The following is a 15,713-nucleotide window of genomic DNA, read 5'->3' as shown; positions in this document are numbered from 1 at the left end:
ATATACTAAAAGTATATTATATGTGTAATAAATATACATTATTTGATAATGTTCAAAATAATGTAATTTCAGTACTCAAATAATGTAATTTATGTACAAAAATAATGAATTTTTAGTATATTAAAAATGTACTTTTTTTATGGTCCACACAGCTATGTGAACCATGGTCCGTGAAATAATAATTGCATACTATATGCTTTCAGTTAACAGATTATGTACTTGTTTTAAGTTAATATATTATATATCTGCAGCTAATATATTATATACTTTTAATTTATTTACAAGTATTGTATATAATATGCTAACTAAATATACATAATATGTTAGCTATAAGTACATAATCAATAATACACAATGTGTATGGTAGACCATGGTTTATAACATACTACTAATTTGTGTTAACTCCTCCTCATCATCAAAATAAAATGTTGATAGGTTTAATTGTAACTTTTTAAAGTTTAAGGGTTTAATTGATTTTTTAGGTGAAGTTCAAGGGCATATTTAACAATTTATCCTAATGATTGCGTGCACAATAGAAGAAACCGGAGAAGCGACCAGAAATAGTGTTGAAGGGTTGTCAGAGCCTTAGTGACCTGCTATCACAAGTCACTAACTGATTTTTGGACGTCATTGCACCACAATAAAATGTTGACGGATTTTATTGCAACTTTAAAAGGTTAAAGGTTCTAGTTGACTTTCTAGGTAAAGCTCGAGCTATTTGACCCTTTTCCCAAAACATTATAAGGAAAAATAGCCAAATAGATTCTCTAACTTTTGACAAAAAGGTAATTAGATGAACGAACTTTAAAAAGTTTAATTATATCAATTAAATTATTATAATCTTCTATTTAATTTCTTAATCAGTATTAACAATACTTACACACACAAGCATGCGCACGTACACACGTATATATCTCTTTTCGATCGAAAACTTTTAATTTCTAACTGCTTTTGAATAATTTATATTTGTGACAAATTATACGGTTGATTATGAATAAATGTTCTTTTTTAATATATTAAAATTTTATTATTTGATATTATATCAAGTAATTAACCTTCAATATACAAATAATAAATTTTAAAAAAATATATAGTATATTTAATGTATTTAAAATGAATATTTAATATATTAATAATGTAAGTTATATGACATGGTAATATGATATAATGATTGATAGTTTGTTAATACGGTTACATGTTGAAATCGCTTGTTTGACTTATCTACCGGTAAGTCTTGATATGGAATCTTATTTTTAAACTATAAGAACCTACTATAAGGAAAGTTACTTTGTTGAACGGAATATTTATATAGTGTTGAGCTAGCTAGCTAGCTATGAGCTGAAAAAAAAAATGATAATGTCGGTAGCAATAAAAGATGTGGTCCTTAATAAGGATATATATATGAAGTCACTACTCACTAGCATGGGGTTAATCATATAATATCACTAGGTTACCAATAAATATCAAACCACTTTAACTCTTTAAATATACTCATGAAAATAATAGAAAAGAATTTGCTATAGAAAAATGGTTCATATTCTTAAAATATAATTATCATTTCCTATTAGTTATCTCTAAATTCTTCTTATTGCGCTAAGATTATTTTATCTTCATCAATATTTCATTATATTTTATTATTTATTATTGAAGAGATAATATCCCACTCAATTAAAAGACAAACATAAATTTGGAATCATGAAATGTATCTAGTCAAACTAGTTATTATAAAATCACTAATATCGACATTTGTACAGTATTACTCCACACTTATACCATCATTATATATCATAAATCACCATTATTCCTATTATTATATTTTACCATTGTTCTACCATGAAAGCTCATAACTCTGTATTATTCACCGTATAGTAATTGTCATTAAATCACCACGTGAATAGTATCATGCATGAATGTCGATAACTATCTATGAACTGAATCCTCCAGCCACAATCTAAGAAGCTAAGAAAGTGATCAAGCGTTATAACTCCACATCAAGACGAACTCTATGTTATTCAATTCCTAACACGAACACTGCAATGTACATGATTCGCCAGCATGCTCCAAAACATGGTATAATTTGCATAGGTATAGCCTAAAACGCTTGTAATTTTTATGATTTCGATTTTCATGCACGTTAAAACTCATGTGTCTTGTTTACCTTAATTTATAATTTTTCTTTTCTACAAATGCATATAAAATTATAAACAATTAAACACCAATCTCGAATCAAATTAGTTCCATCAATTATTATTTCAATATTTTAGTTTGCTTTCTTACCAATTCTACATTGAATTGTTTTTCAGTTTTTAATTAAATTTAAAAAAAAAAAAAACTAATACTTACTTCATTAACTTTTTGTTTTAATAAAATCGCCTCTTGAAATATTTTAATTCGGCTTTGTACGCTTACAAATTCATTGACAATGTGTTTCATCACTTCATGTTCAAAAACATCATGATTTATATTATATTCAACTTTAATTTAATTCGTTTAAATTTGTCCCTTTTTTTTTAGAAGCACTGATTAGTGAGTTAGCTCAATTAATCATCCCTTAACATATATATACTCAGTACTAAACTAAATTTGCTAATCGCCAATTAACTTATTCTCATTGTAAAGACCAAAAAAAAATAAAATAATAATAATAATAAATAATAATAAAAACATATGAACGTAACAGTACACATGGATTGGTTCTCACATTAAATTATGTCCATCCATTATATTATATTATATTGTATTATTGTCGTTAGCTTTGTTTTTAAATCCATGCCTATTGTATGCTTTATTGTTAGAACATGGCCATCGCTAGGTGCCTAAGTTCCAAGGTGGTCCAATTATTTTTCACACTTTAAAAACTTTTTTTAAAATTGTCATATGATGAAGATGGAATATTGCTATTAGAATTTAAAATATATTATCTGAAGAAAAGAAAAAAGCATAACTTTGATTGATTTAATACAAAAGGTTTGATATGTGTAGTGTTATCTAGTCTTTTACAGATTTTTATTTAAATTGGAACGATGTTATGAACAATTAATTAATTTGTGAGAATGATTATATATAATATTTAATTTGTTGCATAAGCAAAGATATATGTGCCCACAAAATTTAATTTTTTAAGAATTAGAAATAAACATTATTTCTTCCACTTGATATATAATTTATGCTAAAGTATTGTAAAGATTGAAGAAGCTAAGAGTGTCCATTTCAGGCTCCCAGCAGGGCAGGAATGTTGACATTTGACACAGACTTCAGCTTCAGAATAAATTGCTGTTTACTTAAATTCAATATAAATTAATAAGTATACTATAAATTATAAATAATTCAAATCAAATTTTAATAATTGAACGAGAGATATAAAATGAAATAAATGGTCAAAGATCTTGTGATCTAATGACACCCAGTTTCATCCTCACATGGGAGGGGGTGGGTTCGAGCAAGTAGTTATGAACAGATACTACGTTGAAACATAGTCAAAGAATTAAAGGACTGGGAAAGGAGATTATAACAAAATTAAATGAAGCAAATTTACAATTTTCAAGATTACAAAATCTAAAGAATGATTAGTTACTACTTAACTTATTTTTTTTTTTTTTTTGAATACTACTACTTAACTTATTTAAATGTTTGAAAATGACAAAGGAGATTAAAACTAATGGTAGCTAGGATAATTTTATGAGAAAAATATCCAATTAAGCGGTTACTTGGACCCACCGTGCCACGCTAGGTACTCCTTGGTTTACGGCAAAAACCATGTAATATCCCGGCGGTGCCACGTTCCCGTTCGGCGGCGCCGTGCAGCATATCTTGTACTTACCGGCGCCCTTAGGGATAGCACTTGACACCGCCGCCTTAACTAGCCGTTGTCCTTGAGAGAACGAGTGGGTTGCGAATGGTGCGCTGGCGAAATTCACCTCCACGATACCAACCACCGGCAATTCCACCGTCACAATTGCCTCAAATTGCTCTCCGAACGCCACTTTCTCCGGTAAATCCACCAGGACAGGCCGAAGATTCGCCCTGTCGGTTGATAAATACTCCGGCGAGAATGCTTCAATTTTTAGTTCCGTCGGGAAGTCGCCTTTGAACGTGTAGAACACGTGCGGGTTGCTTCCGGCGAGCAAGATTCTACCGTCGGGTAATAGGTTGGCGGTGGAGTGGTACATCCTGGGCACCGTACCCGGATTCAGAGTCATAAACCGGAGCCCCACGGGCTCATCGGGTCGATATAGAACCGGGTTCAAAACCGGGTTGGAAGCCATTCCGAAACCTTGGGTACCTTTCATTGCGCCATTGATGATCATGACATCTCCGGTGGGGAGCATTACCATGTCCCCCATAATCCTCGGGAACGGCATATCCTCCATTTCCCAAACCGGGTCCGACCCGGTGGCCTCGATCCGCCCGCAGCTTGTATGGGCCGGACTATCCGTAATATGCTGTAAATACGACCCGTATTCCGCTCCGCCGCAGATTACAATAGAAGCAGAGGAATAATCCCCGGTAAGCGCGAGCATCGCCGACGACCCGGCGGAGGGATAGTTCCGGGGGCCGCCGTCGAGCACCGGAAAATCTCTGACAAATACATTCTTTACATAATCATACATTACCGCCTTAGTATTAGCGAAGATGAAAAGATGGCCGTTTGGGAGTAAGTGAACGTAAGGGTAAAGATTATCCAATTGGTCATCCTCAACTTCCCCGAGGAAAGGCAAAGGAACGGCGCCGTTTTGGGGAGGAAAAAACTCCACGCTGTGGGCCCCCCTGCCACCGACAATAATAACACGGCCGTCGGGGAGTCTTTGATTAGTAGCATACCACCGCCCTTCGGCGAGCTGGACGTCTTTAAGCTCCACCCAATCGCAAAACGACGACGCATTACACGGAAAAAACTTCCGGATTTTCCGGAACCCCTCGAGGTCGCCGCCGGTCTGGAGGAGAGTGCCGTCGGGGAGGAACTGGCCGGAGGAGCACCACGTGTCGGTGAGGATCTCTAGCGGGCGGATAGCGTTGGTTTTGAGGTCGAGGACGACGGAGTGGGCAAAACAGTCTTTTTTCAAAATGGGTTCGTTGGGGTCGTTGCGGCAACGGTGAGCGGGGAGGCGGATTTTGGAAGGGCCGATGTTTGTGCGGTCGAGGAGGACGACGGTGTTGTAGTGGGTGACGGCGGTGTGCATGGAGGCAATGCCGGCGTTAGGGACAAGGAGCTCCCAAGTGCCGGGGAGGGTGCCACGTGCTGGACATGTGATAGAGTGGATAACATAGATGAGGACCAGAACAACAAACTTAGTAGAAACACAAATCATGGTTGTGTCAGAGTATCTCTCTGCTCTGCTATACTATGCTACTTGAGAATCATATGCTTTATAATGGATGGGGGACCGTAATACTATTTAATGTTCCATGGATTCACTTCAACTCTTCAAGACAAATAGTTATTACTAAAATATTTGTTCAATTCCATCAAGTTTACATCCTAATTCCTAATTCCTGTGTTTAACATGATAATGCAGGTTGCTGGCGGTTGGGGAGTTTTAAACTTATTACATTTATATTAATAATTAAGTTAAATATTGACTCAAAATATTAAATTTGTTTTTTAAAAAGAAACAATAAAATTAGAATTAATTTATAAATGTACAAGAAAATAAGTTGCTGATGAGAATAAGGTTTGAACTTTGAAGTAATCTAGTTTCACTCATGAGTCATGATCGTTGAATGTTGACTAATTACTCAAAGTTTTACATCAAAATGACATAGACTTTTCTAAAATGCGATATTATTATAGTTAGACTGTATTTATACCGAAAAGTTTTAGTGTTGCAAGTTGATGTGGATTTCATTTTTAGATTGTGGCTTGAAAGCTTTCAAGTTACAACAAAAAGGTTGATAGACATAGTAAAGAAATTACATATTTGATAACTTGAAAGTATGACTCACTTTTAAAAGTGAGAAAATATTACTGAATAAATATAGCATTAGTCAATTTTAGTGTTGCATATATTATATCTAGAATTTTTTATTTTTTTAAAAAAAGATAGAGACAGTCTATTATTTGACAAATTGTTGACTTTAGGCTTATGAGATTTTTTTTTTTATAATAAATTTAGGTGATCCTAGCTTCACCAGTCTAATCATAAAGTCACACTTGTTTGGTGGTGCCCTCCAAATTTCCAATCATGACTTTTATGTCAATCGAACCAACTATACTAAACCTCTAAACTTCTGAGATTTAATTTAATTTTAGACAAAGCTAACACCACATACAATTATATATATACTGAATAAAACACAAGTAAGCTAAGGATTTTATTATGAAGTAATTAAATTAGACCATTGCGCCACGACCACCATCATCAGCATCATCGCAATCGGCCACCGCCATTGTCGTCTTGCTTTGCACATTCTTGTAAGTATAATTCCTGGCCACTAAGACGTAAACGCACAAATTCGCTGCCGTGATGCCTCCCATCAGCCAGTAAAAGTAGTCCAGCCGGCTACTGTTCAGGTCCTTCCCGAACCAGCTCCGCCCATTCTTCCCTGTCACGTTGTCCACCACCGTGATCAGCAGGCTGCTGAGGAAATTCGCCGCCCCGTTGACGCTGAGATAGAACGCGATGCCCAGGCTTCGCATCGAGTCTGGAACTTGATCGTAAAAGTACTCCTGTAACCCCACTAGCGCGAACCCGTCTCCGATTCCGATGATCAGGAACTGTGGGGCCAGCCAGAAGACGCTCATGGAGTCCGAGGTTGCGTTTTCTCGGACGAAATGTAGTCTCTTTCGTTCCACTAGTGCTGCCACGGCCATGGTCGTGACGGAGAATATCATCCCGATCCCGATTCTCTGGAGAATGGTGAGCCCCCGCTCGTTCCCTGTGGCTTTTCTCAGGACGGGTACGAGGATTCTGTCGTAGATTGCGACGGAAATAATCATTCCGATGGCTGCCAGCGAGTAGATCGTCGCCGGCGGGATCTCGAAGCCGTTGATGATCTTCCGGTCCAACGTGGCGCCTTGCTTGATGAAGAACGTCGCGGCTTGAGCCACGCACATGCCGAACGGCAAAGTGGTTACCCAAATGGGAACCATGTTGATCACCAGCTTCATCTCCTCCACTTTCGTCACGGTTGCTAGCCTCCATGGATTTGATGACCCAGCTTTGTCTTCCACGATTGCAGCTTTGTCAAAAAACCTTAAAATCCAAACACAGAAACATTAATCAAATAATTGAAAAACTGAGACAACCTTAAAGTCTTGTTTCATCAACAGGGTGAAAATTCAAATCTTATTAAAATCTAAGAGATCATTGAAAGATTTTGACCAATCAAATGTGCAGATCATCCTAAAGTCTTATTAGATGATCTTGACTGGTCAGATGAAATGTAGACCCCTTGTGCACAGAGTGTACTGACAAGGGGTTAGAATATTGAAAAAAAAAGGGGACAAGAATCTTGTTTAGTACTTGAGTTTTCTGGTGTGACAGAGAAGCCTCCCCCGAGCATATTCTGATTTCGGGACTTCATATAACTGGCCATGATTAGAAGGGCAATCAAGATTCCTCTTTCTAATTGCAGCTACAAGCACCTGCAACAATGGCGTCAAGGGGCTCCCAGCAGCCTTCCTGAAACGGTAAACCGGCCTGCCAACACAGAAGATCACTATACTAAACCCCATTACACCACTGAGAATTACGTCTGCTAAAGCCCAGCTAACATGATCTTGCACGTAAACTATCAACGTCACACCCATCAATAAACCCGAGCAGAGCCCAAAGTTCCACCAATTGAAGAAAGACATTTTCTTCTTTCTCTCTCCTGCGTGATCATCATCAAACTGATCAGCTCCAAAGCTCTCCAGTGATGGCTTGTGCCCTCCTGTCCCAATTGATATCAAGTAAATCGCCAGGAAGAATATGGTCTCGTGCACCTTTCCTCGTCCACCACAAACATCACCTTCACATGGCTTCAAGCTTGGGATTACCCTTGACATTGTCAAAAGAAGCAAGCCCTGTCTCCACAGCAAAACAACAAAAATAGTAAATAAATGTGTTCTTGTTTAAGAATGTATATACATATTCCAGTCAAAGCAGGCAACCCAGCCAACTTAGTCAGACTGCTGGGCAAAACTGGTTTACTTTCTTGTAATCCTTTGTCAGCTATTGTTAGAAGACGGGGTTTAAAAGAAGTTGAGATTACCAGGAGGTAGACAATGGAGGAAGCAAGAACAGTAGAGAATCGGCCTAAGCATGCATCAGCTAAGAACCCTCCAAACAGGGGCATCAGAGTGGTAACACCAGTCCAATAATTCACATTCTTGGCTGCTGTTTTCAGATCTTGATGGATAATCTTGGTCAAGTATATGATCAAACTTGATGCTATCCCGAAATAACTCAAACGCTCCGCGAATTCAATCACTGCAAGCAACAAATTCAACATAAAGTTAGTTAGTCGCCATATCATTCATTCCATTTGAATGAATAGAAATCAAGAACAAAGTAGCAGTATTCTGGAATCATTAAGGTGCTACACTTTTTGTAAAGTTTGCATATTGCTCCACCTAGTAACATTTTCAACCATATATTATAATATATTAATCAGTATATAATTCCCACTTCTAGTTACTTTAACTGAGACATATATACTTTCCAGATTTCCCTACTTTTACACAACATATTTGATCTTATCTAAGCACAGCATATCAGCTTGAGACTACACTGGATTATATTATAGAGTGTTCTTGTTTTGCCCTGAAACTAAAAAAGCTCAAAACTTTTGGATATGAAATTTGTTAGTCCTTACCAATGATGAAAAGAGAGGCCTTCCAGACACCCGTGGAGGCGCGAAGAGGAACTCTGCCTTTGTGATCAAGGGAAGAATCACAAACCCATTTTTGGTTATCGATTTCGCCTTCTTCTTCTCCAATCTGGCCGCGATTCATCTCTGCATTTGTCTTATCCATGATGTTTGAAGTAGTTCAAGGTAGTAGCAGAGAAGGAGAGGATATGTGTTTTTTCTGGGAGTACTAAATGGTTTTTAGGTGGGGGTTGAAGCTGTGTGTAGTGAACGGTTTCTGGTGGTGGTTGAAGCTGTGTGGCTTGGTGTTCTTATATAGGGGAAAGAATAAGGAATCCATTTAGTCCACTACTACAACTAAAGTTTGAATTGACAAAATTTGTTTGGTGGGGCACAAGAATTGTGAGCAAATTAACAAAAATACCTTATTTGGTCTCTCCACTATTATGATTTCACTATTTTGGTTTTCAACGGTCAAAACTTAGCTTGCTCAATTTCATCCTAGTTATGCAATTGTTGACCAAAATGGTCCTAAAAAGGCTATTTTGGTTTGGACAAAAGATTATCTTAAGTAAAAAATTAAATAGTTGGAGATGGAATTGAGAAAGTTTGAAAGTCGATGACCAAAATGATGAAATCCTAATAGTCAAAAGACCAAATCGGATATTAACTCAAAAACTATTTTTCTTGACAATGATTGAGATTGAAAAAAAGTTGCGATTCCTTTCATTAGAGTGGCCCTTGGTCCTTAGTATGAGGAGAATATAGCATCCATTCACAAAATTACATCCCACTTTTTATTTTTCAATTCATGATCAACAAAGTTGCCATATAATAATAATGGTCCTAAAAACATTACATATATGTGTGTGTCGACCATATTTGTTTATAGGCCGGGGACTAGGATATGTCCTCACAGCTTCCTCCAATCCTTTGTTTCCATTCACTGATTAATGCTTGAGGATATATCCAACACCAAATATTTTAACATTATTCTACTTTAATTATTAGGAAGGCATTTCTAATTACATTAGACCGTATCAAGACTATATATACAGTCTTTTGTATCGTAAAGATATGTCGGACTCGGACTATTATGTAATATTCTTGTTTTTTGATTCATAGACACGTAGATATTCTTCTTTGGAGCCCTCACACGCTTAAACTGTGAATTATTGAAGTCAGTACTTTGCTCGAAAAGTACCTATCTGATGTGATCATATTTAGGGTCGAGGTATTAATGACACGTGTAAATTAATGCCATCATATCCCTGGACCATTTAGCTACATAAAGGAGTTTAAAAACTCCCTCAACACTGAAGGGTTAAGCCTTAGCTTCTGCTGCACACATCTGTAGAGAACATTTGCATGGCAAGAAACCTGATCCCCCATGCCATTGTCTAAAAGAATTTATCAAAACAAATGGTTAATTGTGAACTACATTTTCTTGGCATATATTCTGTGCCGCATGTGATAGCATAGGATGCATAAGTAACACTACAATAACACGGACTTTAGACTTTTAGTTTGCTCTAACCAATAATGTGAATCAGAAGTATAATTTCATATTCCATGAGCACTATAATTGATAGCGAGGTCAACTTAATTGCTAAGAGTAATACTACATGTACTCCTGTTTTTTTACTGTCAACTTATCTAGCTTGTTCTGATTTATTTATTAAAAAAAATGTGAGTCACTACTTTTATTAATTATTTCTTTTACTTCTATCATACGAAAATTACAATATGGATAACATGACAACCTGACAGGAGTTTTACTCGTTCCATGAAATTCTGTGTCATTTTCCACTCGCTATTCCAGCTAGGTTAGGTTATTATTGTATGTGAGATTTGTTTGGAGTAGTAACCATCATATGAGTGACAATAAGAACTTGATTCGTCTGAAAAGCTAATGCCCACAATGACTGATCCTTGTATCAATATCACATCCAACCAACTCGTGCAATATAATCTTGGGTCGCCAAATTCTTCCTAATCTCATCAACACTTGAGAGCCAATTAATGACTGAGACAACGTTTGCATCATTGTATTTTGCATCCGACGTTATTCACACCAGCAATATAATTGCGGCGCTCCCGACCACAATAAGCATGCAGTTGCGTTGACGCTGTCTTTTTTTGTGTTATTAGTGCATATGTTTTTGGTGCCATATACGTTTTGGTATTCGTGCTCGTTTTTTCTTTTATGGTCGGAATTCAACTCCCTAGGGGACTGAAATAGGGTTATAGGAATATAAATTTATTTATTTCTTTCTCTTTTTTTCTTTTTCAGTGTGGGTATAGCTGTAGAAGATGACCATTCTCTTGTGGGACTTCTGTGCCCGCAGGAATATATGAAATATATGTCTATACTTGTCGTTCTTGTACTAGAATTGCATATATTCTAAAACTATAATTTAACGCCTAGGCTTTACAGAGTAAGAAAAAGGCGTACGTGAAACATGTGACAATATAATATAATTTTTATAATCAAGTTGGTCATGGCTTGGTAATGTTTCAGCAATTTATTGGTCTTTTTAATTTAAGTCGATCAGTCTAAACTGGTTTAATTACCCTTTTGTGGTCCTTTACCAAGGACATAAGACAATGTGGGGTTTTCCCCATTACTCAAAAAAGAATGTGTTATTAAGATTTAAGAATGGCCGAAAAAAAGATAAAGTCGGTGGACATGACTCCTTTTACTTGTATAGTCATAAGTTTAAGTTTTTAATTTTTGTCAATGCTTTTTTGATCGAGGTAGTTCCACATGATATTCTTAATGCGACTTTTACTTTGCACTTATTATTTTGTATATTAGTTTATACTCAACATAGCCACATAAGTAATAATCAAACATTTTTTTTAGGTAAAACACTATGGCCCTGTTTGGTAAATGGTTGTTGGCTGATTGGGTTGGCTGTTTGGGTTAGAAGGTATGATTTGTTGATAATATTAGCTGATTGTAGAAAGTTGTTTGATAAATTAGCTGTTAGCTGATAGCTGTTTGGTATAATTTCTTTTCTCAAAAAGCTAATTGAAAAGGCTGCTTTGAGTAGCCTTTTGAATTTTAGCATTTTGGAGTTACAAAAAGCTTATTAACCAAACAACTAATAGTGGTCAAATAAGTCAAAATTGGCTGATAGGCTGATAATTTACCAAACAGGACCTATAACTCTTGCCGGTGAGCTAGTTATGATATCAAGTTTAAATGGTATGTTTTGTTTACATTAGCGAGGTGTTTGGTCAGAGAAAATTACAATTTCATTCCTACCTAATTCCTCCCTATTTTAAAGGCAAGTAAATTCTTTCTTTTAAAATGAGAGAATTGCAATTCCCTCATTTTCATGGAATTAATTAGAATCTCATATCCCCTTGGTATTTCAATTTCCTTCATTTTTAGAAAGAAAAAAATAATAACCTTGAGACAAAATTATTCCTTTTTTAAAACCTAAAACTAATGTCTAACCTTCCCATATTAATTGCATGAAATTTAATTACAATATGTCCAGTTTAAGAGATACTATAGACGATGAGTAGTATTTGAATTTTTTTTTTTGTGTGTGTGAATATGTAAATGGGTCCAAGATATACTTGTCATTTAAGATTAATAATAATAATAATGATAAGTATGAGCATTTTTTACTTTATATTACTTAATACATTTCAATTCCCATATATACCAAACATTGAAATTGAAATTGAAATTTTCATTAGTTCTATTCCTTCAAATCAAACACTAGAATTTAAATATTTAAATTCTCACTTTATTATCACATTATTCTTTTCATATGAAATTGAAATTCTTTTCCCTCGTAATTTTTGTCCCCAATCAAAAGCAGTAAAAGTTTAAACAGATTCGATAAAAAAAAACTTTACATTTATTATAAAGGTGCAATGTGATGAATACAATAATCTTGGAGAATCTAACTAACAATCGTATTAAACTTGACTATTTAGGATTCAAATGTGTTATCCATTTTTGTACGATTGAAAACTGAAAAGAACTATACATTTATACTGAGTTCTAAATTTATATCATATCATTGAACTGACAAAATTCCTTGATATTGATAATTAATTTGTCATTTCATATCTTTATTAATATTCACATGGCATTTAACAATAATTTCGTAAGTGCGGTCTGACTAAGGAATAAGAAAGCTAGGTTGACTGTAGTTATGGGCCATGCTTTAGCTTTAGCCTTTAATTAATCAACCCTCCTTTCTAATTAAACTCAATTACTCAAACATAATAATTGGGACCGGATATGACTTAGTTGGGATGAGCCAACGAGGAAAATCCACGATCACTATATGATGGTGTATGTTATGTATGTAACCGTAGCTCTTGTATATATAGCATGTAAACCACATGATGAATAACTAATTAATGTTGGTATCCGGTCGGTACCACCTAACCAGTAGTTGGGCATAGTACTCGGAACGTGATCAGCCAATATTAGCTCCATAGCTAAATTATCCGTCCATAACCTTTCCATCTCATTATGACATTAAATCACATTAATCACCAATTCATTATGTATAAATCCATTTAATTACCTATAAATTACCCCATTATTGTAGGTTTACTCACCATCTATTCTTATAGTACAAAAGATGAGGAAAAAAGACAAGGATGGGGCTCCATCTCTCTAGAGAAAAGAGCAAAACAACATATACAAAAACTATCAACAAAATAGTGAATTTCTGGCTTGACACCGTCCAAAAAGGTACGTGATTTTCACCTTTCGATTTCCACGTTAAAATTACAGAGTCTCTCTTTATTTTTTCTATTCATTATTTATCTTTGCTCCCAAAAGGTTGAATCCCCAACCCCAAGAGCCCCCCACTCCCGACCCGACAAAATATCTCGGAGGATGTAAATCATGGTAACTCAACCGAACACAGAAGCTAGACATTTGCTTAATGCGCACAATGAAACCCCCCACTTTGATATTATTTATCTTTCATTGACTAATCGTTTATGTTGGCATGCCGAGTAACTACCCCGGGTCACAAAACCAACACCACACACTACTACAAATTTGATCATATAAGAGTAATTTTACACTACACCTGTTAAAAGAGGTGTAGTGTATTCTTAAAAATAAATAAAAGATACTACTTTTCGCAACACCCACCGAGAACGGGTGCCGCGAAAAGTAAATAATTAAAATATTAATTAATTTTCCGCTGCACCTATAGGGAGTAGGTGCCGCGGAAAGTAAATGATTTAAATAATAATTTACTTTCCGAGTGGGTGCCGCGGAAAGTCGACCCACTTCTACCCAACTTAAGCGCAAAACAAATCTGAGGAGAAGCCATTATTTTTCAACAAAAAAAAAACTTAGGAGATCTGAGGAGCTTCACGACCTTCACAAACAGATCTGAGGAGCCTCATTCTTTCCCTCCGGAGATCTGAGGAGCTTCACGACCTCGTTGTTCACAAACAGATCTGCTGCCGTCGTCTTCTTTCCCTCCGGAGAGCCGCCGCATTCAGCCGCTGCTGCCGCCGTTCGAGGAGAGCCGACGCCTCACACCGCCGACGGCGCTCACCGTTCGCTCTCCGCCGTCGCTGACGCCACCCGACCGGAGGTTCTTCAGCCGCCGCCGCCGACGCCCCCACGCCATTTGAGGAGAAAACCAGATCTGCCGTCCCCGCTCCTCTCCATTTCCTCTCCTCTAAGTCTAAAAACCAGGGCTTCTCTATACTCGTATTCTCTCCTCACTCTCTCTTTAATGTATCTGTGTCTGAGCAGGTCTTTGAAATCTTTCTCTGGGCGTCAATGGTGATTTCAATGATTAGAATGGCCTTTATTATTCTGCTGCTAGCGACTGTTGATTATGAAAGTTTTATGTAGTTGCATTTATACTTTTATCTATTTTTCTCTAGTAATTTGAATTACCAAACTTTTTAACTTTTGCAGATCAGGCCGTCCCTCATACTCGGAATCATGGGTAGATCAAGTCACTTGGATTTCAGGCAGGTTCTGTCTTCCTTGTGCCTCCAACAGGCTACTTATAAATGAAACTGCAAATTAATACTTTGAAGAATACAATATAAAATTGGTTTCTTTTGTATTCATTTGTCACCCTAGAAACTTTGGCTATCATTGGAATACAACAGGGAGAATTATCCTATATATATATATATATATATAATGTATTTGTAGTTATCTATACCTTTCTACTCAATCTCACCCTGCTGAGTGCTGGATCTCATCATAAGCATTCCAAAATAGTAATAGCTTCTTGCTTGCACTTCTAGTATAAATGTTAAGTACAAAATTTTTAGTTTCCCCTAATTACACCCTCAAATCATTCACTCTCTTTTGGTTTCTGGTTCACTAGGAAGATCCATCTTCAATCCAAAAAAGAAATATAAGAAAATATAGTGAAATTTTCAGTTATAGCAATGTTTAGCAAGTGTTTCTCACTGCAATTTACTGAATAGTGAATACAAATTGAAGTGGTGATACTTGTGTTCTGCAGGTGATGTTTTCTACGTAAACTGGGATGACGTGCTTGTAGGGGCTACATCAGTTGTTTCAACATTAGGGGGTTTTGGAAGCGAGGAACAGATGAAAAGGATTAATGGTGAGGCAAATGTAGTAGCCGTGAATGCTGCTAAAGATTATGGTAAGGAGCTTCTTATTATCTAAATGCTGCTATCATGCAAGACAGTCTCCAACATAATAAAAGAAATCTTCACATCAGTGTCCTTAAAATACCGCCTATCCTTTAAGAGAGTTGTTAGCTTAATATAGCCATTTAGTCAGTGCTGTCTTTCAGTAAGTATGGGATGCAAACATTCTGCTAGAGATCTTCACATCAGTATCCTTAAGTTGGATTTATCATTTTAGGTTTGAGAACTCTGGGAATTTTCATGATTTGCCTAATGAATGGCCATAAAAGCATGGC

The 15,713-nt window shown here is 36.1% G+C and overlaps 2 protein-coding genes across 2 annotated transcripts; both read right to left on the bottom strand.

The window, feature by feature from the left end:
* Positions 1-3,508: 3,508 nt before the first annotated feature.
* Positions 3,509-5,342, bottom strand: LOC116007261 (aldehyde oxidase GLOX-like). Its single transcript, XM_031247890.1, has one exon. The coding sequence runs from the start codon at positions 5,307-5,309 to the stop codon at positions 3,696-3,698; it is 1,614 nt and encodes a 537-aa protein (XP_031103750.1). The 5' UTR covers positions 5,310-5,342; the 3' UTR covers positions 3,509-3,695.
* Positions 5,343-6,074: 732 nt separating this feature from the next.
* On the bottom strand, positions 6,075-9,064 carry LOC116007695 (protein NRT1/ PTR FAMILY 5.6-like). Its single transcript, XM_031248443.1, has 4 exons — positions 8,800-9,064; positions 8,197-8,414; positions 7,464-8,008; positions 6,075-7,193 (listed from the first exon to the last, which is right to left on the bottom strand). The coding sequence occupies exons 1-4, from the start codon at positions 8,957-8,959 to the stop codon at positions 6,332-6,334; spliced, it is 1,785 nt and encodes a 594-aa protein (XP_031104303.1). The 5' UTR covers positions 8,960-9,064; the 3' UTR covers positions 6,075-6,331.
* Between the last annotated feature and the right edge of the window lie 6,649 nt (positions 9,065-15,713).

The sequence above is a fragment of the Ipomoea triloba genome, chromosome 15 (genome assembly GCF_003576645.1).
Source record: "Ipomoea triloba cultivar NCNSP0323 chromosome 15, ASM357664v1".
NCBI classification, from domain to species: domain Eukaryota; kingdom Viridiplantae; phylum Streptophyta; class Magnoliopsida; order Solanales; family Convolvulaceae; genus Ipomoea; species Ipomoea triloba.
This window is presented reverse-complemented; position numbering and strand designations above follow the sequence as displayed.